General features: G+C 47.1%; 1 protein-coding gene across 1 annotated transcript in view; it reads right to left on the bottom strand.

Moving 5' to 3' along the window:
* cntnap2a (contactin associated protein 2a) overlaps window positions 1–24000 on the bottom strand; it is a gene marked incomplete at both ends in the record, with an annotated part of 236984 nt that overhangs the window by 150879 nt on the left and 62105 nt on the right. The window contains one exon of the mRNA XM_084443565.1: window positions 16118–16267. Coding sequence (XP_084299691.1) covers window positions 16118–16267 — 150 coding nt within the window. The remainder of the gene's footprint in view (window positions 1–16117; window positions 16268–24000) is intronic.

The following is a 24000-nucleotide window of genomic DNA, read 5'->3' as shown; positions in this document are numbered from 1 at the left end:
GAGAGAGAGAGAGGGAGAGAGCGGGAGAGAGAGGGAGAGAGAGAGATGAGACAGAGAGGGAGAGAGAGAGAGAGGGAGAGAGAGAGAGGGAGAGATATATAGAGAGAGGGAGAGAGAGAGAGAGGGAGGTAGAGAGAGAGAGAGAGAGAAAGCCTCCTGACAGAATGGTGTATCTAAGTGTATAGCAGGAGGCCAGACGAGGAGAGGATGAAGAGATGTGGCGGAGGGAGGGATGGAGGAAAGAGGGATGGAGGAGACAGGATGGGTGGAGGAGGGAGGGATGGAGGAGAGAGGATGGGTGAAGGAGGGAGGGATGGAGGAGAGAGAATGGGTGGAGGAGGGAGGGATGGAGGAGAGAGAATGGGTGAAGGAGAGAGGGATGGGTGAAGGAGAGTGATGGATGAGGGAGGGATGGAGGAGAGAGAATGGGTGAAGGAGAGAGGGATGGATGAGGGAGGGATAGAGGAGAGAGAATGGGTGAAGGAGAGAGGGATGGAGGAGGGAGGGATGGAGGAGAGAGAATGGGTGGAGGAGGGAGGAGAGAGGGATGGAGGAGAGAGGGATGGAGGAGAGAGAATGGGTGGATGAGGGAGGGATGGAGGAGAGAGGGATGGAGGAGAGAGGATGGGTGAAGGAGAGAGGGATGGAGGAGGGAGGGATGGAGGAGAGAGGATGGGTGGAGGGAGCGTGGAACAGAGGAGTGCTGAAGCATCTGTTGGCTTTTCCCTCTCCTCCGTCACAAGTGCGCCAGACCGTCAGCTCCATGGCCATGTTTACACTCATTAGATGGCTGAGCATAAGGACCATGAAGGAGAAGTTCCACAACAACTGCCTCCCTGACATGGTCCCCAAGCTCAACAGCCAACAGCAGCAGTCCACTTGAAGCTGAAGTCACCCCTTGGACAGACCACCGACCTGATTACTTGATCATACACCAGTGTTTGCCACGTCTCTCCTATGATGTTTATAGCCCTTTTTGCTCTGAAAATGTAATTTAATGTAATTTATTGCTCTATACATATTAAGATATATTAATATTTTAGTAAGTAAAGTTGGAGTAAGGACTCAAGTATCAGGAGTTCAAGTATCTGGGGGTCTTGTTCACGAGTGAGGGAACCATGGAGAGGGAGTTTGGCTGGAGAATTGGAGCAGCTGGTGCGGTTCTGCAGTCGCTTTACCGCACTGTTGTGACGAAAAGAGAGCTGAGCCAAAAGGCAAAGCTCTCGATCTACCGGTCTATCTTCGTCCCTACCCTCACCTATGGTCATGAAGGAGGGGTCATGACCGAAAGAACGAGATCATGGATACAAGCGGCCGAAATGAGTTTTCTCCGGAGGGTGCCTGGGGTCTCCCTGAGAGATTGGGTGAGAAGTTCAGTCATCCGGGAGAGACTCGGAGTAGAGCCACTGCTCCTTTGCGTCGAAAGGAGCCAGTTGAGGTGGTTCGGGCATCTAGTGAGGATGCCTCCTGGGCGCCTCCCTAGGGAGGTGTTCCAGGCGTGTCCGGCTGGGAGGAGGCCGCGGGGTAGACCCAGGACTAGGTGGCGGGACTACATCTCCACACTGGCCTGTGAGCGGCTAAAGATACCCCAGGCAGAGCTGGTTGATGCTGCCAGGGAAAGGGATGTCTGGGGCCCCCTGCTGGAACTGCTGCCTCCGCGACCCAACCCCGGATAAGCGGATGACGATGGATGGATGGATGATCGATTGATCACTTTGAACACCTCCGCCAGTTATATGAGACCTATACCTGCTGAGGTAATGGCGACATGTATAATTATGCTTAAGGTTAATTTTGTAGTGTATAATTTTAAGTATTGCAGTATTTAAGCATGGCTTTACCCTGCTATGTAGGTCTTACATGCCCCTACCCCTTATGAAAAGGAGGTTTTTGCCCACATAGACAGATATGCAGATATACAGATATTTAAATTTCCATGACAATCTTTTACTCAATCCTTGTTCGTCGTGGGTTGAGATGCTTGGTTGCTTGTTGATCCTCTGTGACTAAGAACATTAATCGATTTGATAAAGTGTAAGAAGCTGGGGTCATTTTTTGATTTGATAAGAGAGAGACATCTTGTTGCCTTATTAATCAAGGATGTGGCGTTTGAATGGTGTCATACAGTGTGAGTGTGTCATGTTCCCTCAACAGGACAGAGCAGGGGGGGTGATGAGGGCCACGACTACTCTCAGATACCTCCGTCAGTCATGGTCAGTGTCCTGAGATCAAGTGTCCAGCTCTAAGAAGCCCGATGCCCACAATAGAATAAAATGTCTTTGTTGTCATTGTGCCAAGGTACAACAAAATTAAATTTTAAAAAGCCTTAACTTGAGTGCGGACAACATCACAATATACAGACAATATCACACAATAAGAATATAACGTCACACAATAAGAATATAAATACAAATATTGCACAGGAATACAAATATAAAATATATTTTATATATTGCGCTGGATGAAATATTGCACAGTAAGGTGCAAGGTCAAGGTCATAGTTGGAGAACTCAAGCCATTGGACTAAAAGTATGTATAGATCCAGGCTACCAGTGTAAAGCTGGGCCAAACTGAATAACATGTCTGTTCAGAGAACACTGATGCCAAAGCGTTTCTCTGTCTGACCCAGATCTGTCTGCTAATGGACTAAATACATGTTGAATCTGATCTACAATTCAGCTTCGGCAAACTACTTTCCTCTCCGGTCATTGATACTTCAAGAGAAGACATCAATCATCATATATCAGGTGGAATAAGTAGACGAGGGTGGGGGGGCGGGTTCACCAGAAACAAGACAGATAATAGAGACCTGGCGCCAGACCACACCTGCCACTGGAACTCTGACACTCTGGAGAAGAGACACCTGTGTGTGTGTGTGTGTGTGTGTGTGTGTGCCTGGCTAGTTGCCTGAAGCAGATCAATACGGCAGAGCAGGAGGCACACAGAAGGACACAGGAGAGTTTCCTACAGCTCAGTCTGGGCACTATCTATCCATAACACACACACACACCAGTACTCACATCTGCACACACACACACACACACACACACACACACGCACACAGTAGACTGAGCTCGCCTATCGACTACCAGCTATCTCTGCCTGATCTGTTGTCCTCTGATTGATTCAAGGTGCTAGGGTTAGCCACAAGCACACACACACACACACACACACACACACACACACACACACACACACACACACACACACACACTCACACACACACACACACAACCGTATGCAGGCTGACACTAACATATGCATAAACACCACCGCCACTTGATTAATGAGTACCTCTGTGACTCCTGGCTAATTCATAGGCAGCTCGTGGGCTGAATGTTTGTATGTGTGTGTGTGTGTGTGTGTTCCTCTCTTCACTTTGTTGAAGAACAACTTTTTTTCCTGTCTTAATCAAATACTTTTCCGCTTCTCTCGTCCAATGTTCCCCATTCAAGAAGCCCAGTATCCATCCTAGCTTCTCTTCACACAGTATCCATCCTAGCTTCTCTTCACACAGTATCCATCCTAGCTTCTCTTCACACAGTATCCATCCTAGCTTCTCTTCACACAGTATCCATCCTAGCTTCTCTTCACACAGTATCCCTCCTAGCTTCTCTTCACACAGTATCCATCCTAGCTTCTCTTCACACAGTATCCATCCTAGCTTCTCTTCCCACAGTATCCATCCTAGCTTCTCTTCACACAGTATCCATCCTAGCTTCTCTTCACACAGTATCCATCCTAGCTTCTCTTCACACAGTATCCATCCTAGCTTCTCTTCACACAGTATCCATCCTAGCTTCTCTTCACACAGCATGAGGAAGATCTCCGCTTTCTAATGCTGTAGATCACACAGTGGGTTGAACAGGGTTCCCTAACGGATCCTTCATTCTCTTTCTCTAAAGCCCATTGAGAAATCCAATCTGCTGCTGGTTCATGATGGTCACTCACTAATGTATTTAAGCACATTGGGCCTCATTCACCAATGAAGTAAAGAAGTTCTTAAGAAGCATTTCTTCTAAAACTGTACTTACGCCGTTTCTAAGAAAATTCTGGCATTCACCAATGGTTTCTCACCTGGGATTTGTTCTCAGCTAAGAACAGAATATACGAACGCTGAATAGCAGTCGCAAGTAGGCCATTTGAGTGAGGAAATGTAGACTATGCAAAATTGGTGATTGCGGTCACCTCAATTCTACAGTTGGATATGATTGAAATACAATTATATTTGCATAATTCCCAATAACGTGTCCTAATCATAACCATACTTTCCGTAAACCTGTGCGTCAGAATATCTGATATGTCATCGTTTAAATCATTTCGCTCCGAATTGCTTGTTATTCGTGTTGATCAGTCTTGAAGATGTTGATAAAATATTTAGATTGTGTGTTAAAAATGTGTGATTTTGGTGTAAATTAATGAGTGTTGTGTTTTGTTTTAAGTCTTTGACCGCTCTGCAAAAGCACTGTGAGATTTTGCTGTACTGTATATATAATACCAACAAATCCATGCATTTCATCAATTGGTGATTGCGGTCACCTCAGTTCTACAGTTGGATGTGTGTTAGTGCGCTAGACGGAGAGTCTGCTGCAGAGAGGGGGTGGTAGTCCGTGTCCCTGGTGTCTGTATCCATATCGCCAGCGGCGCGCACACCCAACAGTGCTGTTGTCCCTATTATGACACCAACGCGCTGGTCGAACTCGGACAACGGTGGGCACGCCGGCCCCCCTCCAGTAGCCTGCATATCTCTCCTCAAGATTAAACATTCACGATTCCTTTATTTGTCACATGCAGCCTAATGTCCAGTCACAGTGAAATGTTGCCGCCGGCTCCAAGGTTATGGTCATTACAGATAAACTCCAATACTCAATTTACAAATGACACAATACCAGGACCATTTCTACAGTAGCCTATGTAGATAAGATCAGATACGTAGGGTACCTCTTTTGTCAGCTGCTAGCGTTGACAGCTGTGTAGGCTATATAGCCTACATTTTTGTAGACTGTAGGCTTGTATATTGTATTCTATCACGTTGACATTTTGCACTGTTCTGCCTCGCTATGTTTATGCACCAAGGCAAATTCCTCATAGTAGGAGGCCTACTTGGCTGAATTAAAATCAGCTTTTGATTGCCCACGCTGGATTCGACATGTAGTCCTCTGACTTGCTAACGCACCTGACACAACCCCACCTAAACCATTATGCTAATACGCGAATTACCGGTATTCATTCAGAGAAGTGACATCTGTGCACGACCCTGTAGTTGCATATCCTTATATGGGGAGTTGACCTATGCTAATTCATGTGAGCGGCCACGAGCTTTGAACTTGAGAAGAGAAGGCATTTGCAAACTCTTCCAACGGTTTACGAACACGTCGTGAATCAGACGGGAACTTTCCTTAGAAACGTTCTTAGGAAGAAATTTAAGAACAGAACTTAAGAAGATATTGGTGAATGAGGCCCATTGTGAGGAGAGATAAACCACTCGACTCATAACATGCTTTGGGTTCAGGAAACTGCTTCCAGAAGACTGAGAGGGGAGATGACAGGGAGAGGAGAGGAGAGGGGAGGAGAGGAGAGGAGAGGAGAGGAGAGGAGAGGAGAGGAGAGGAGAGGAGAGGAGAGGAGAGGAGAGGAGAGGAGAGGAGAGGAGAGGAGAGGAGAGGAGAGGAGAGGAGAGGAGAGGAGAGGAGAGGAGAGGAAGAGGACAGGGGAGGGAGGGTTGGAGAGGAGGAGAGGGGAGGAGAGGACAGGGGAGGGAGGGTTGGAGAGGAGGAGAGGATGGGAGGGAAGGAAAGGAGAGCAGAGGAGATGAGAGGGAGGGGAGGGAGGACAGGGGAGGGAGGACAGGGGAGGGAGAGGAAAGGAAAGGGGGAGGAAGGGTAGGAGAGGATAGGGGGAGGACAGAGGAGGTGGAGGGGAGGAGAGGGAGGGAGGAGAGGAGGACTCTCAATATAACAGGGCAAGATACCAAGCTCCCGTTTCCACAGCTGGGTCCAGCGAGGGCGATGCTGAGACGCCTGTGAGCCCCATAGCACCCAGAGAGGAGGGACAGTGGACATATTGCAGGCACACAGCACGCAGAGAGGAAGGACAGGGGACATCACAGCCCCATAGCACAGAGAGGAGGGACAGTGGACATATTATTCTCCATCCTCTGCCCATTAAGTCCCTATCTACAGTAGGGTCGCTAGCTTGGACACCAGATCAATCAGGCTGTGGTCCAGCTGAGAGTGAACAAGCTAAGACAGCTCAGTCCACTGGTAGGGGAGCCTCAAGGAATGGTCAACATCAACGTGACTTATCTACCATTAACCAGACATGTTATCAATCATGTACCAGGCATGTTATCAACCATGAACCAGACATGTTATCAACCATGTACCAGACATGTTATCAACCATGAACCAGACATGTTATCAACTATGAAACCAGACATGTTATCAACCATGAACCAGACATGTTATCAACCATGAACCAGACATGTTATCAACCATGAACCAGACATGTTATCAATCATGTACCAGACATGTTATCAACCATGTACCAGACATGTTATCAATCATGTACCAGACATGTTGTCAACCATGTACCAGACATGTTATCTACCCTGAATCAGACATGTTATCAACCATGTACCAGACATGTTATCAACCATGAACCAGACATGCTATCAACTATGAACCAGACATGTTATCAACCATGTACCAGACATGTTATCAACCATGAACCAGGCATGTTATCTACCCTGAACCAGACATGTAATCAACCATGAACCAGACGTGTTATCTACCCTGAACCAGGCATGTTATCAACCATGAACCAGACATGTTATCAACTATGAACAAGACATGTTATCAACCATGAACCAGACATGTTATCAACTATGAACCAGACATGTTATCTACCATGAACCAGACATGTTATCAACCATGTACCAGACATGTTATCAACCATGTACCAGACATGTTATCAACCATGTACCAGACATGTTATCAACCTTGAATCAGACATGTTATCAACCATGAACCAGACATGTTATCAACCATGTACCAGACATGTTATCAACCATGTACCAGACATGTTATCAACCATGAACCAGGCATGTTATCTACCCTGAACCAGACATGTTATCAACCATGAACCAGACGTGTTATCTACCCTGAACCAGACATGTTATCAACCATGAACCAGATGTGTTATCTACCCTGAACCAGGCATGTTATCAACCATGAACCAGACGTGTTATCTACCCTGAACCAGACATGTTATCAACCATGTACCAGACATGTTATCAACCTTGAATCAGACATGTTATCAACCATGAACCAGACATGTTATCAACCATGTACCAGACATGTTATCAACCATGTACCAGACATGTTATCAACCATGAACCAGGCATGTTATCTACCCTGAACCAGGCATGTTATCTACCCTGAACCAGACATGTTATCAACCATGTACCAGACATGTTATCAACCTTGAATCAGACATGTTATCAACCATGAACCAGACATGTTATCAACCATGTACCAGACATGTTATCAACCATGTACCAGACATGTTATCAACCATGAACCAGGCATGTTATCTACCCTGAACCAGACATGTTATCAACCATGAACCAGACGTGTTATCTACCCTGAATCAGACATGTTATCTACCCTGAACCAGACATGTTATCAACCATGTACCAGACATGTTATCAACCATGAACCAGGCATGTTATCTACCCTGAACCAGACATGTTATCAACCATGAACCAGACGTGTTATCTACCCTGAACCAGGCATGTTATCAACCATGAACCAGACATGTTATTAACCATGAACCAGACATGTTATTAACTATGAACAAGACATGTTATCAACCATGAACCAGACATGTTATCAACTATGAACCAGACATGTTATCAACCTTGAACCAGACATGTTATCAACCTTGAACCGGACATGTTATCAACCTTGAACCAGACATGTTATCAACCATGAACCAGGCATGTTATCTACCCTGAACCAGACATGTTATCAACCTTGAACCAGACATGTTATCAGTCAGTCAGTCTGTCTGTCTGTCAGTGTGTCTGTCTGTCTGTCTTTCACAAACCCTTCATAATCCAGTAACATTGCTCCTTTCTGTCATAACCCATTACCAGTGTTTGTGAAGCATCGCTCATAGGTACAGCACTACTCACAGCGCCTGTGTTTGTGTATGTGTGTTTGTGTGCAGGGTGCAGGGTGTGTACTGTGTGTTTGTGTATGTGTGTTTGTGTGCAGGGTGTGTACTGTGTGTGTTTGTGCGCAGGATGGGTACTGTGTGTGTTTGTGTGTTTGTGTGCAGGGTGTGTACTGTGTGTTTGTGTCCAGGGTGTTTACTGTGTGTGTTTGTGTATGTGTGTTTGTGTGCAGGGTGTGTACTGTGTGTGTTTGTGTATGTGTGTTTGTGTGCAGGGTGTGTACTGTGTGTGTTTGTGTGCAGGGTGTGTACTGTGTGTGTTTGTGTGCAGAATGTGTACTGTGTGTGTTTGTGTGCAGGGTGTGTACTGTGTGTGTTTGTGTGCAGGGTGTGTACTGTGTGTGTTTGTGTGCAGGGTGTGTACTGTGTGTGTGAGACATTTGTTGACTGTCAAGCATTAGAATAACGCTAATTACTCCTGATTTATTTTAGTGTGGAAATTGGCTCCGCTTCAGCGGCACAAGGCTGTAGAACAGGAGCGTTCCAGTGAGGCAAACTGCCCTCCTCCCACAGACAACCCTGGGACACAGCTGCCCCACGACCCCGGGACACAGCTGACCCCGGGACCCAGTTGACCCCGGGACACAGTTGACCCCGGGACACAGCTGCTCCACGACCTCAGGACACAGCTGACCCCGGGACCCAGTTGACCCCGGGACACAGCTGACCCTGGGACACAGCTGCCCCACGACCCCGGGACACAGCTGCCCCACGACCCCGGGACACAGCTGACCCGGGACCCAGTTGACCCCGGGACACAGCTGACCCTGGGACACAGCTGCTTCATGACCCCGGGACACAGCTGACCATGGAACACAGCGGCTTCATGACCCCGGGACACAGCTGACCCCGGGACCCAGTTGACCCCGGGACACAGCTGCTTCACGCAGCCGTACTCTGAATCCAAGTCTCGGGCTCCTTGGATAATGTATGAATTGGACAGGTCAAAACGCGGCTCTGACCACTCTGACCCACCTCCGCGGCTGGTCGGAATAAAACGCTGGGACCGCCCCGCCCCGCTCCTCGCTCCGCCCTGGTGCTCCTCCCTCCCTGGCGTATTCCAGGAGGTGAATAATCAGCATGGCGGGCCCCCCTCGGCCCCCCCTCGGCCCCCCCTCGGTCTAAAGGTTGGGGCTCCGTCTCCTCAGCCAGGAGCCGTGGGGAGGAGCCTGGGTCGGGCGCGCTCTCAACTAGAAGCTGAATGCGTTATGAGCTGCTGGAGGAGTTCCCCTGGTTTGTGTGTGGTGCAGCGCCTGTCCCTGTCCTCATCACACAGGGCCACCCAGGGCAGGCCGGAGGCTAAAACGTCTACGGCAGCCTGGATGCGCCATGTTTAAATGGAGATCGGGGGTCCCACCGTGGAATACATTAGACCGGCTTTTGGAATGAAGGCTGCAGTTGTTTTTCTGGGAGGCACCCTGGGGAGGGTGAGAATGGTGCATTGAGGGCCCGGTGCATAAGTATACACACACACACACACACATGCACACTCATACACTCACACACACACACACAGACACTCACACACACACACACACACACACACATGCACACATGCACACTCACACACACACACACACTCAAACACTCACACTCACACACACACACACACACACATGCACACTCACATGCACACTCACATGCACACTCACACACACATACACACATGCACAAATACACGCAATCACACACACACACACACACACTCCTGTGTCTCAGGGTGTGCTGTTAGATAGTTTAGACCTCCATTTTGTATTGGAGTAGAGAGTAGAGACACACATATTCAGAAAAACAAACTAACACTAAGAATATACCAATAGGGATCCAATTTTGAACATGCTCACACAGGACAGGACATTTCCACGGCATGGTATGCCTGTGTAAGCCAGTGGAAGGACTGTGGTGAATATTTTGGTTGGGAATAGGGCAAAACAAACAAAGAAATGCTTTTTAATTAATGATTAATGTCAAAATATGTATTCCACACTATATCAATCGCAATGTCGTCACAAATTCAGCCGTTTTGTATTCATCTCATAATTGGCATAATCTATCTGTATAGTAAATCTGTATAGTCTTTCTGAATAGTCTATCTGTAAAGTCTATCTAAATAGTCTATCTGAATAGTATATTTGTATAGCCTATCTGTATAGTATATCTGAATAGTCTATCTGTATAGTATATCTGTATATTCTATCTGAATAGTATATTTGTATAGCCTATCTGTATAGTCTATCTGAATAGTCTATCTGTAGCCTATCTGTATAGTCTATCTGTAGTCTATCTGTATAGTCTATCTGTAGTCTATCTGAATAGTCTATATGTATAGTCTATCTGTAGTCTATCTGTATAGCCCATCTGTATAGTCTATCTGTAGTATATCTGTATAGCCCATCTGTATAGTCTATCTGTAGTCTATCTGTATAGTCTATCTGTAGTCTATCTGTATAGCCAATCTGTATAGTCTATCTGTAGTCTATCTGTATAGCCCATCTGTATAGTATATCTGTAGTCTATCTGTATAGTCTATCTGTAGTCTATCTGAATAGCCTATCTGTAGTCTATCTGAATAGTCTATGAGTATAGTCTATCTGAGTAGTCTATCTGTATAGTCTATCTGTAGTCTATCTGAATAGTCTATGAGTATAGTCTATCTGTAGTCTATCTGAAGAGTCTATCTGTATAGTCTATCTGTAGTCTATCTGTATAGTCTATCTGTAGTCTATCTGAATAGGCTATCTGAATAGTCTATCTGTATAGCCCATCTGTATAGTCTATCTGTATAGCCTATCTGTAGTCTATCTGAATAGTCTATGTGTATAGTCTATCTGTAGTCTATCTGTATAGTCTATCTGTAGTCTATCTGAATAGGCTATCTGAATAGTCTATCTGTAGTCTATCTGTATAGTCTATCTGAATAGTCTATGTGTATAGTCTAACTGAATAGTCTATCTGTAGTCTATCTGTATAGTCTATCTGAATAGTCTATCTGTAGTCTATCTGAATAGTCTATCTGTAGTCTATCTGTATAGTCTATCTGTAGTCTATCTGAATAGTCTATCTGAATAGTCTATCTGTATAGTCTATCTGTAGTCTATCTGAATAGGCTATCTGAATAGTCTCTGTATAGCCCATCTGTATAGTCTATCTGTATAGTCTATCTGTATAGTCTATCTGAATAGTCTATCTGTATAGTCTATCTGTAGTCTATCTGAATAGTCTATCTGTATAGTCTATCTGAATAGTCTATCTGTAGTCTATCTGTATAGTCTATCTGTAGTCTATCTGAATAGTCTATCTGTAGTCTATCTGTATAGTCTATCTGTATAGTCTATCTGAATAGTCTATCTGTAGTCTATCTGTGTAGTCTATCTGTATAGTCTATCTGTAGTCTTTCTGTATAGTCTATCTGTAGTCTATCTGAATAGTATATGTGTATAGTCTATCTGTAGTCTATCTGTATAGTCTATCTGAATAGTCTATCTGTAGTCTTTCTGTATAGTCTATCTGTAAAGTCTAGCTCTTTATCTCTATATAGCTGTGCTCCTCAGTGTTTATTAAATCATCAAATTAACGAGGAAACAGAAGTATGAGTCATTGTAAACATTGTATACTGTCAGTTTGAAACCTCTGTTGCAGAAATCCACTTGTCTCAGAAGAAATGTGTGTGAGTGTGTGTGAGTGTGAGTGTGTCTGCGTGTGTGTGTGTATAAGTGTCTGTGTGTGACCACAATCCCGTCTGCATTTGGAAGTGTCATTCTATCACTTCCCTCTGTCTCCGTCATTGTCCAGTTAAACTAATTCCAATAGGGGATGATGAATTATGCCTGGAATCCTCTGACAGGAGAGCAGATAACCTACTGTGAAGAGCATGACGAGCCTCCCTCTCTCTACCTCCTCACTTCTCTCTCTCTCCCCTCTCTTCTCTCGCTCCCTCTATTCCCTCTACTCTCTCTCTCTCTTCTCTCTGTCTCCTTTCTCTCTTTCTCTCCTCTCTCTCTCTTCACTCGCTCCCTCTATTCCCTCTCTTCTCTCTATTCTCTCTCTCTCCTTTCTCTCCTCTCTCTCTCTTCACTCGCTCCCTCTATTCCCTCTCTTCTCTCTATTCTCTCTCCCTCTCTCTGTCTCTCTCTATCCTCTCTCTCTCTCTCTCTCTCTCTCCTCTCTCTCTCTCTCTCCTCTCTCTCTCGTTCTCTCTCTCCATCTTGCTCTGTCTGAGATCATTAAACAGTAAGGAGCTCAGAAAACTGGGGCCTTCCTCATCTACTCATCTCCTCGAGCAGCGCTGCATCACTATCATGCCCTACCAAACCCAATCTACCAGCAGCCAGATTAAAAAGAGGAAGAGGAGGATGAGGAAGAGGAACAGGCAGGTTGGAGGAAGGTAGAGGGACGAGGGGAGCAGGAGGAAGAGGAGGATGAGGAAGAAGAACAGGCAGGTTGGAGGGAGGTAGAGGGACGAGGGGAGCAGGAGGAAGAGGAGGATGAGGAAGAGGAACAGGCAGGTTGGAGGGAGGTAGAGGGACGAGGGGAGCAGGAGGAAGAGGAGGATGAGGAAGAGGAACAGGCAGGTTGGAGGGAGGTAGAGGGATGGGGGGAGCAGGAGGAAGAGGAGGATGAGGAAGAGGAACAGGCAGGTTGGAGGGAGGTAGAGGGATGAAAAGGACAGTGGTTTTAAGCCTTTCCATGTGTTGTGGAAAGGATGGAAGTGTATAGTGTGTGTGCGTGTGCATGTGCGTGTGTGTGTGTGAGCATGTGTGTGTGCATGTGAGCGTGTGTGTATGTGAGCGTGTGTGTGTGTGAGCGGCCTGTGAGGATGTTGAGGAGGAAAGGAGAGATGTTGAGGAGGACAGGAGATATGTTGAGGATGGAAGGAGATATGTTGAGGATGGAAGGAGAGATGTTGAGGATGAAAGGAGAGATGTTGAGGAGGAAAGGAGAGATGTTGAGGAGGAAAGGAGAGATGTTGAGGAGGAAAGGAGAGATGTTGAGGAGGAAAGGAGAGATGTTGAGGAGGAAACGAGAGATGTTGAGGAGAGTGTCTGATGAAGCTATTAGCGCCCTCGCCATCTCTATCAGTTACTGGGACAGAGATACAGAGAGAGAGATACGCACACACACACACACACACTCACACACGCACTCGCACACACGCACTCGCACACACGCACTCACACACACGCACGCACTCGCACACACACACTCACGCACACACGCACACACACACTCACACGCACACGCAAGCACACACACACACACACACACACACACACACACACACACACACTATTAGGTCCGTTCATCTTGTAACAGACGGACAGGGGTGTCTGGTATCATTATTCTTGCCTCTCTGTAACTCAGATGAATCAGATAGTGAGTTTGTGTGTGTGTGTGTGTGTAATGCATCGGTGTGTGTGCGTGTAATGTGTGTGTGTGTGTGTGTGTGTGTGTCTACAAAGCCCCTGGCTAAGCTGGTGACTTCCTCTTCAGTGACCCCTGTGGTAGAGGGTGATGGGGAGATAAATGATTGCCATTTACCCCGCCAAACACACACACACACACACACATGTGCACAAAAAACACACACACACACACACATGCACACACACACACACACACACACACACACACAAACACACATGCGCACACACACGCACACACACATACAGTCCTTAGAAGTAAAAGTCATCACGGCATGTTGAGCGGAGAGCAGCAACGACAGCGGCGGCGCAGTTTTAGAGGTCCGTTCGGACGACTCCACACCGCCTCCTTGTTCCGTGTAGCACAATAGCCACCAGGAGGCGTCGTTGAGCAGCAAACTCAATTCGACTGGCAGTAACTGTGTGACTAGTTAACTGGTTGGCTATATTATTTGTATTATATTGTGTATATTGTATATTGTTTTGTATATTGTGTAGCTGACATAGTCAATAAGCAAGACTAAGGCAACACATTATTGAAGCTGCTACTGGGACTTAGGAGATTTTGCACAGACACGCGCGCACACACACACATGCGCACGCACACACACAGACGCATACACACACATACACACACACATACACAAAGGACTATACGTCTTCATCCTTTGTAGTGCAAATGTACACAGTAGTCTCAGATCTTTGTGGGAAGATGTAAAGGATGTCCTGGTTTTTCTTCAAACCTAACATCATTAAGTGATCCTTCTGCCCAAGAGAATTTACATGAATTAGAATGGAGGACGAGGTCCCATTCTATCCGGTAGAATACCCTTTAAATTGTATGGTTAAAGTATGGGTTGATACAGGAGCACAGAGAATCAGAAATTGACCAAGAGCCTCCTGGCAAGAACTGGACCTGTACAGATCCAGATCCAGGCCAAGTACAAATTCAGATCTAGGCCCAGACCAAGTACTGTGGGAAGTTAGAAATGTCCCATGCTGCAGCATTTCACCATCACGGTATTTGGCAGGGAAATCCCGTTGGAAATCTTGTGGGATTTCAGACGGGTGTTATTTCATTTTAGTGATGCACCACCGCCAGGTGGCGTCTTTGAGCAGATTCAGCAGGCTGGGCTCAGTGTTTTTCTCCTATAGTCTACGAATGCAGAGAAGCCTGATCATTGCATTGTTCAATTTCACATTCTTTAATTTAAATGCTCTTGTAAAGCACTTTGAGCTGAATTTATCTGATATTTCAACCTGCTGCCATCAGTGATTGGGGTTGTTTACATGATACTGGGCGCGTCTACTTGTTTGCGTCCATGAATATCCGACGCAATGACTTTCCATGTAGTGTCCGAAAACTGTTAAATCATTCCCTACGCTAGTTCACTATGAGTAACACTACATAGGGAATAGGGAGTGAGTGAACCATTTCAAACACATCTCGTCAGCTCCGTTAGCTAGCTTACTCGTCCTGATGCCATGTTTCATAGGAGAACACTCTAGCTCTGCTAGCTAGTTAGCCTACTGTGTTAAACCTCCACTTGTCCCGATACCTTGTTCCATGAGTTAACAGATATAGACCCGACAACAGTTACAGAGATAGATACTATAGATAGATAGGCTTTGCTCGTAATAATTAAATTACAACCAGACAGAGAACAAGGAGTTTGAGAACAAGGTAGGCTCATCTAATGTGCGAGATGAGCTACAGCAATGGGTCAATGAGTAGTATTACTGCGCCCTCTATGGGCATGCGAGCGGTGGTGCGGAATGCCGTAAAGCGTCTGTTCAAATCTAGACCCAAACCAGGGACTAACTCAGATCTGGACCCAGACCAAGGAGTAACTCATGTCTAGACGCAGAACAAGAACTAACTCGGATCAAGACCAAGACCAAGCACTAACTCAGATATAGACCTAGCCTGGTAAGACCATTCCGTTCTCGCAAGCTCACATTCTGTTTCACTAACGCAGAACGGTCTGGCCTTCGCCTCCTCCAGAGCGATTATGCCAAAATCAAGACCATACCAGGCCAATCAGGGACTGCGTTTTAACTACTGTCCCGCCCCATAGTGGAAAGCAGCCCCTGATTGGTTCGTGTCCCTGTCGCTCGCTAAACAAACATGGCGGCTCACGAAGCAACGAGTGGTAACGTTAACGTTAGAAGAATAAACGCAGCTTTAGGTGCAGTTATTGCAGAAATAGACTTAATCACAACACTTAAACAAGAACAAGAATATGCACTATGCACGAGTTTCTCGGTGGAAAAGACGTTTTGCCGTTCTTCCGACTGGATTTGGCAAAAGTTTGCTGAACACTGATTGGCTGAAGGTGTTTGTCTGTCGAGGCAAGTACCCCCACCCACATAATCGGTCTCTATGGGGCGAAGGCCAGACCGACACCGTCAGATCTAGTTCCAGACCAAGAAGAAAATCAGACCACTGTGGGCGTTACCTCCTAGATGGTACGTCCCACCGGTTGTTATGGTGATGGGTGTGTTGGTACGGACCGCTGACGCCTCGTCTCCGTCTATCGTCAGCATGGCAAAGTTTTCCTTGGCAACCAGACGCACCGCATGCCACTGGCCGTCGTTAAGATCTGACCCTGAGGGAAGAGAGAGCAGAAAGACAGGTCAGAATAAAACACACACACACACACACACACACACCGCTAAGGTGTGAATTTCATATCATGCAGTGAATTAAATCGCAGCTTGCCCGACTTGATTATAATTTCCTGAAAGGATTTCCCATTGCCATAAAAATGATACTGATGTGCCAAAGGAACAGCCAGAGAGCCCAATCACATCCTGACTCACCGGACTGACGTCACACACTAAATAGAACCAACTGGAACAATAGTAGAACCCAATCTGAAAACGGGTTCCGTATAGAACCCGACGGTTCCAAACGGCTCCACATGCTTTTCCACTACATAAGGTGCTGTTAGGGCACCACAGCGGGCGCTGCAGAACCACACCAACCTGAAAAGGATTCTATATTTGGGACCCTTTTTTTGAGTGTGTGGCTGGTCTCTCTGCTGTGTACTGGTTCTGGTACTGCTGCCTGGGACGGTAAGTGACATTGAGACCAGATCAGAGGTCTGATGGGTAGTCAAAGAGCAGTGGATCCAGGGTCATGGTGAGTAAGAACCTCAATCACGACTGAAGCAGGAGACGCCCCTCCCCTTTAACACCAGCAACCCCTGAAGACCCCCTCCCCTTTAACACCAGCAACCCCTGCAGACGCCCCTCCCCTTTAACACCAGCAACCCCTGCAGACACCCCTCCCCTTTAACACCAGCAACCCCTGCAGACGCCCCTCCCCTTTAACACCAGCAACCCCTGCAGACGCCCCTCCCCTTTAACACCAGTAACCCCTGCAGATCCCCCTCCCCTTTAACACCAGCAACCCCTGCAGACGCCCCTCCCCTTTAACACCAGCAACCCCTGCAGACCCCCCTCCCCTTTAACACCAGCAACCCCTGCAGACGCCCCTCCCCTTTAACACCAGCAACCCCTGCAGACGCCCCTCCCCTTTAACACCAGCAACCCCTGCAGACGCCCCTCCCCTTTAACACCAGTAACCCCTGCAGACGCCCCTCCCCTTTAACACCAGCAACCCCTGCACACCCCCCTCCCCTTTAACACCAGCAACCCCTGCAGACCCTCCTCCCCTTTAACACCAGCAACCCCTGCAGACCCCCCTCCCCTTTAACACCAGCAACCCCTGCAGACCCTCCTCCCCTTTAACACCAGCAACCCCTGCTACACACTCAGGTTCACGCCCTCATTTGATGGGTTAGGTGGGTAAAGCAGACGACTCAGGAACATGAGCAGAACCTACGGTATTTATCTCTACCTCTATCTCACTTTACCTCTCTCTCTTTCACCATTCTTTTTGTCCACAAACCTACTTCTCTCCATCTCTCTCCTCTGTTCTCTACCTTTTCCTCCATCCTTTTTACATCCTCCCCTTTAACACCAGCAGCCCCATCGGTCTCTGTCGGTCGGTCCACAAAAGTGCAATGCTGCTGTTGTCCACGAGAGCATAGTGGCACCACAGCTCTTCCTAGTCCACTAATTAGACCAGAGAGCAGATTCAGCTGCCCGTAGTTCGTACCTGGTCGCTTGTTGCTCTACCTTTCTCTCCTGTGTTCTCTTCTTTTATCATCCTGCCCGCCCTCTCACTTTCTCTCTCTTCTTCTTTATCTCTTAGTTCTCCTCTTTCTCTTTTGCTGCTTAGACAGGTGAGTCCCTTTCCACCGAGAGGCTGGGAATAGATCTCATTCACAGTGCCCCCCCTTCCTTCTCTCTCTCATCCTCCCACGTTTTTTGCCTCCTGTCTCTCTCTCTCCCCCTCCCTTCCTCCCGTCTCTCTCTCCCTCCCTTCCTCCTGTCTCTCTCTCCCTCTCTTCCTCCCATCTCTCTCTCCCTCCGTTCCTCTATCCACCCTTAAGTTCAGTAGACCATGCCTCTTGGAAAGCCGGACACCCCCCTGATATCTGTCTCAGTAGACCATTCCTCTCGGAAGGCCGGACACCCCCCTGATATCTGTCTCAGTAGACCATTCCTCTCGGAAGGCCGGAGACCCCCCTGACATCCATCTTCCACCTCTACTGCTTGTCTTCCCCCTACTTCAATCGCTGTAGCCCCCCCGGTCTAGTTTGATATGCATCTCCCTCTACAGTATATGTGGCAAATAGTGTGTGCGTGTGTGTGTGTGTGTGTGTGTGTGTGTGTGTGTGTGTGTGTACGTGCGTGCGTGTGCAGGTTTTTTCAGACACAGTGTGAGGTCTATTAAATAAGAGGAGCCCTTTCTCAATGTTGACTTCTTCCCAGCATGCACTGGGGGTTCAGAACCTCCAACCTCACAGGGGGTCTACTGTAATTAATCACCGTCGCCAGGCTGACCGTGTGGATCTGTGTGTATGGGTGAGTGTGTAATCACCGTGGTGACCGAGGTTACCATGGAGGCCGAGAGTAGCCCTGCTGGGATGTGTAGACACAGCCTCCGTGAACTATTACACTACAGGATGGCAATTAACACACACACACACACACGCACACACCACTCAAATAGTATTAGAGGTCACAGATAATACATACTGTACATACTGATTCATTCAACCTCTATTTAAAATTCTCAAAAGAAATTATTGAGGGTGAAGCTCATTAACAATGATGCCGAGATAACAATGATCAACAAACAAAATAGATTATGAGTTAATAAATTAAATTGTAAATACATTTAAATGAAATCAGACTTAACAATGGAAATTAAATAACTGGGGCTGAGCACAATGAATGCATTAAAAGCAACAAGTGAAACATACCATGGGCACATTTTAGCTATGTGGTCATTGAAAATGTCAATGAAAAAATTATCAAAGCAAAACAAAAAAAACATCTTTATTTGTCTTTATTTGGGGGTGGCTTGGCACAACAGCTTATATCGATTTTGTGTCCAGTTAGTAAGTTGAAGAGCATTCCATGACCTATTCATACAAAAAATATGAACCTATTTGGGCGCTATAGAAATTGATTGCATTACAGCCACGTTTAAAGCACCACCCTGTGGCCAGTCAGCTTAATCTTTCTCCAGTGACTATTCAACCCACTATCACGGCTAAACGTGTGATAGACCAATAGAGGCACTTGTGTGAAACGGCTCAGGATCACGTTTTAGCCATGCTTAAACAAACAATACACACGTTTTTGAAAATGTGAAATAACAGCCCGATCTCACCAATCTACATACGCCAACATCAGTTTGTGGTTGGTTGTTCACCATGTGGAACACGTGATACAAGAGGGGTATACATTTGAGAGCGCTTTTGGGGATGGGGTATGGGGGTCAAACTACTTTGGTGAGATGAGTATCTAGCAAGCAAACAACGTTTTACTAGCAACTAGCAAACAACAACACTACTAGCTAGCGAACTAGCTCACATTCTTACTGTTATTATTAGCTAGTGTTAGCTACTGTTCGTATAGCAACTGTTGACATTAGCTAGCTAGCATCCTAGCTTTTAACGTTAGCTAGCTAGCGTCCTAGCGTGAGCTAGCGTTAGAATACGAGCTAGCTAGCTAGCTGTTCACAGTGTACACAAGCACCATCCACGTCAACGCAGGGGTTAGACATGGATACAGAGATCAGGTTCATTTACGAAACTGGACCCAGGCATGGAGCTACTCGGACGGCGCTTAGTGGGTGCGCTCCGCACATCGCAATACCCCTGCGCAGATGTGTGCACTCATACTGAAAGCGATTTTACCAAGATCAGTCCTGGCACAATGTACCTGAAGAACCAGCCTGTCAATAGAGTGAGTTAAACAAGGGCCAGGGTTCCGTTGTACAGACGTGAGTAGCGGACATAATGAAGATAATTTTCTTTATACTACATACAGAGACAAATGATTCTCAGTCAGAGAAGAGCAGCCCTCCGTGTCATGATGAGTATGGTACGTATCACCAGTATAGAGCATCCAAGGGCTTTATAGCTTACAGTACTTCAAAAGAGAAAAGACCACAGTAAAAGCCCCACTCCTCTTGACAGTATTTGTAAACACATGTGTGTGGAACCCCAGGACTCCTCTTCTGCATCGATCACTAGTTTTTTGAGATTATAATTTACTTTGACAGACAATCCATTGAATTTGAAGATCTGAAGTCGTGAGCAGTGTGGCACTGGTAGTGTGGGTCAATTTGCATCCACGTGAGCATGCCTGTCAATTCTGAGAGCTGCGCGGTTCACTGTCCACCAACGGTCTAGGTAGTTAAACAGCAGCAAGATAGTTAACATTCAACTGAAAAAAGGAAAAAAGCCTAGGTACATGTGCCTTAAAACATTATTTATTGTTACATCCAATATTATATGAATATGTATTATTTTTGTTTTTATATTCGTGGAGAAAGTATTTTTTAATATTTTAAATACAGAATTACTCCACTCCAAAATATTTTGTTACAAATTACATTAGATTTTTTATCGGCCTTATCAAATACAAATTACAAAATACGAAAATACGAAATACGTATTTCAAATACAAGTAATAGAAATACTGCCCATCCCTGCTACTACTGTTTCTTGCCAGACACTTATCTTGAAAGACTGCTGTGACGTTAGCCCTCTCAGCTGTGGCCCTTTTTTCCCTCTCGTCTCCCTATGACATTGTTCTCCATGTTAAGTACTGAATAGCTCTTGACATTATATTTCTTTAGAACCGCAACTTTTTTCTTGCATATCAGGCAGGTAGCATTTCAATTGAACTCCACAAAAAATACTGCAGTGTCCATCTTTCTTGAAACTGTCTATGTTCCTCACATTAGTTAACCATGAGAACAGCCTCTCGGTGGCTAGCTGCATTCCGTTCATAGTTCATACAGTAGTCGCGTGTGGATTGATCACACCTTTGACTGTATGCAGCATTCACCTCGCACGCTGCTCACAATAACAGCATTTCGCCCCACGTTTGAGTGACTTGAATTGTGCATTGTAGGCCTGCCTGCCGGCGCCGTGTACAATAAATCATTTTGCGGGCCGGATTACATGATATTTCTGACATGATGTTGCGGGCTGGATGAAGGGTTGGGGCGGGCCGGGGGTTTGAGACCTCTTCTTTAGAGCGTTAAGCTCCAGATTGTTCCGGGAGTTTGAGAGCCCTGGTCTAGAGCGTTAAGCTCCAGGTTGTTCCGGCTGCACCAGGGCAGCCGCTGTTCAATCTCCCACCTGAAGGACCTCCACGCTGACAGGCTACTGGAGGGCTATTAGAGGCCCTGTCAGAGACCCACAGACCGACAGACAAACAGGTAGACAGATAGACAGAAACACAGGTGGACAAATACACAGACAGGCAGATAGACAGATAGACAGTCAGACAGATGGACAGACAGAAAGACAGATGGACAGTCAGTCAGATGACAGGCAGACAGATTCACAGACAGTCCCATAGACAGGCAGACAGACAGACAGACAGACAGACAGACAGACAGACAGACAGGCAGGCAGGCAGGCAGGCAGATAGATAGACAGAGACAGAAAGACAAACAGATGGAAAGAGGTATATGGATAAACATGCAGAGACAGACGGGAAGACAGACAGACGGATAGTTTGTCAGTCTTGTCTGGCTTAAAAGATATGTACAGTTGAATATCAGCAGTGCTTAATACATCTTTAAATTTGCTAATAATCAATCCTAGGGAAAGTATATATAAAGCAAACAAGACGCTGTAGGACCCATAACAGGCTGTCTCACTGCGCCAGCGCCCGTCTAGACAGACCACGCAGCAAACCATTGGCTGAGCAGGATCAAACCTCCTCTCCCTACACACAGCTACTGCACACTCATCCCCGTCTGCTCGTGTGTGTGTGTGTGTGATGCCATCATTGCCTCAAGGAAGAGAAAGAGATAAAAGGAGCAGAGGTCTGACTGATAGGATTTATCCTCCCAGACATCGGAGACAGAGGACGAGAGGAATGAGGGATGGGGGTATGACATTGAGAGAGAATGATATTAAGCAAGGGATGACGGGTAAACAAAACAATGTGGGAAGAGAAAAAAAGAGATTGCCTCAACTCCTAGCGGCGGTGACATCTCCTGTGAATTCACACAGGAGGAGTACGCTGCTGCCCTCCAGCATGTAAAGCCAGGGAACGCCCCGGGGCCTGATTCTATCTGCCCAGAGCTTATACTCCATGCCGCGCCAGCTTTGAAGTCCTGGTTGAGAGCGTTCCTCTCTTCCTGCTTACAGCAACTCAAGATCCCCAAAATCTGGAGAAGAGCCCTAGTTGTCGCGATCCTTAAGCCGAAAAAGCCTGAAGGGGACCCCAAGAGTTACCGCCCCATCGCTCTGTTATGTATCCCCTTCAAGATCCTCGATCCTCATCTACGCCCGCGTCGAACCAATTATCGAACTGCTGCTCCCACAGGAGCAGGCCGGGTTCCGACGCGGGAGATCGACCGTAGATCAAGTGACTTTGATGACTCAAGACATCGAGGACAGCTTTTCGGCTAAAAAGAAGGCTGGGGGCATCTTTATTGACCTGACAGCTGCCTACAACACCGCATGGCACCGTGGCCTCACCTGCAAGCTGCTGGTGTACTCTGCTGGAGACTGGCAGGCCATGGAGGAGACATTGACATCAGCATACCTCCGGAAATGGAGATTGAAGCTAAGCAAGGCAAAGACGGCGTCGGAGGCCTTCCACCTTAACAACAAGGAAGCCAAACATGAGCTCTGAGTGCACATCGATGGAACACTCCTGCCACGCTGCGCCGAACCAACCTATCTCTGCATGACATTGGACAGGTCATTCCATCGACGCTGCGTACGGCAGCCCTAGCCCTGGTCTACTCCACCAGTGAATATTGCGCACCAGTTTAGTGTTGCAGCGCTCACACCCACCTCATCGACCCGCCTATCAACGAAGCCTTGCACATCGTGACAGGATGCCTGCATCCCACTCCTGTGGACAACCTTCCCATCCTTGCAGGCATCCAGCCCGCTGGCCTCCGCCGCACAGGAACCACAGTCTCGCCTGCCGGGCCGTGGAGCTTAACCACTTGCTCCATGACAGGCTCACTGCGAGCCTCCCCGGCGTCTCAAGTCGAGAAACCCTTTTGTGCCTGCCACACGGGATCTCCTGCAGCAATGCAGAGATCTTAACATCAGCGAGGCAGCGTGGTGAGCAGAGTGGGAGGCAAACACCTCCAGACTCCATGATTTCATCCCGGCCGCCGGTCCTTCCCCTACCGGGAATTGGCTTAATCGCCTCCAGACCGGGGTGGGACACCGCTCATCGATGCACCGATGGGGCTTGGTATCTTGTGCGGCGTGCGAGTGTGGTGCTGAGGAACAAACCGCAGACCACGTCATCCAGGGCTGTCCGATATATCGGACACCCAACGGAATGCATGGCCTGACGGTTGGGGATGACAAAACGGTGACATGACTCCTGGAGGTGTGCCTGGATATATAGCCCGGATGACCCCTCAGCCAGGCTCAGTGTGGTAAAAGGATAGCCCCTCAGCCCCGAGCCTTCGGAGGAGAGGACGCAACAACGTATCCACACAAAGAAGAAGAACCAGGATAGTGACCTGTACACAAGGATATTGACCTATTCACCAGGATAGTGACCTGCATACCAGGATAGTGACCTGTTCACCAGGACAGTGACCTGTACACCAGGACAGTGACCTGTTCACCAAGATAGTGACCTGCATACCAGGATAGTGACCTGTTCACCAAGATAGTGTCCTGCATACCAGGATAGTGACCTGCATACTATAGTGACCTGTTCACCAGGTGTGAATGAAATTCAAGTCTCACCAATG

This window comes from Borostomias antarcticus, assembly GCF_949987555.1.
Source record: "Borostomias antarcticus genome assembly, chromosome: 9".
Classification (NCBI taxonomy): Eukaryota; Metazoa; Chordata; class Actinopteri; order Stomiiformes; family Stomiidae; genus Borostomias; species Borostomias antarcticus.
The sequence above is the reverse complement of the archived record's forward strand: the minus strand, read 5'-3'. Positions and strand labels throughout refer to the sequence as shown.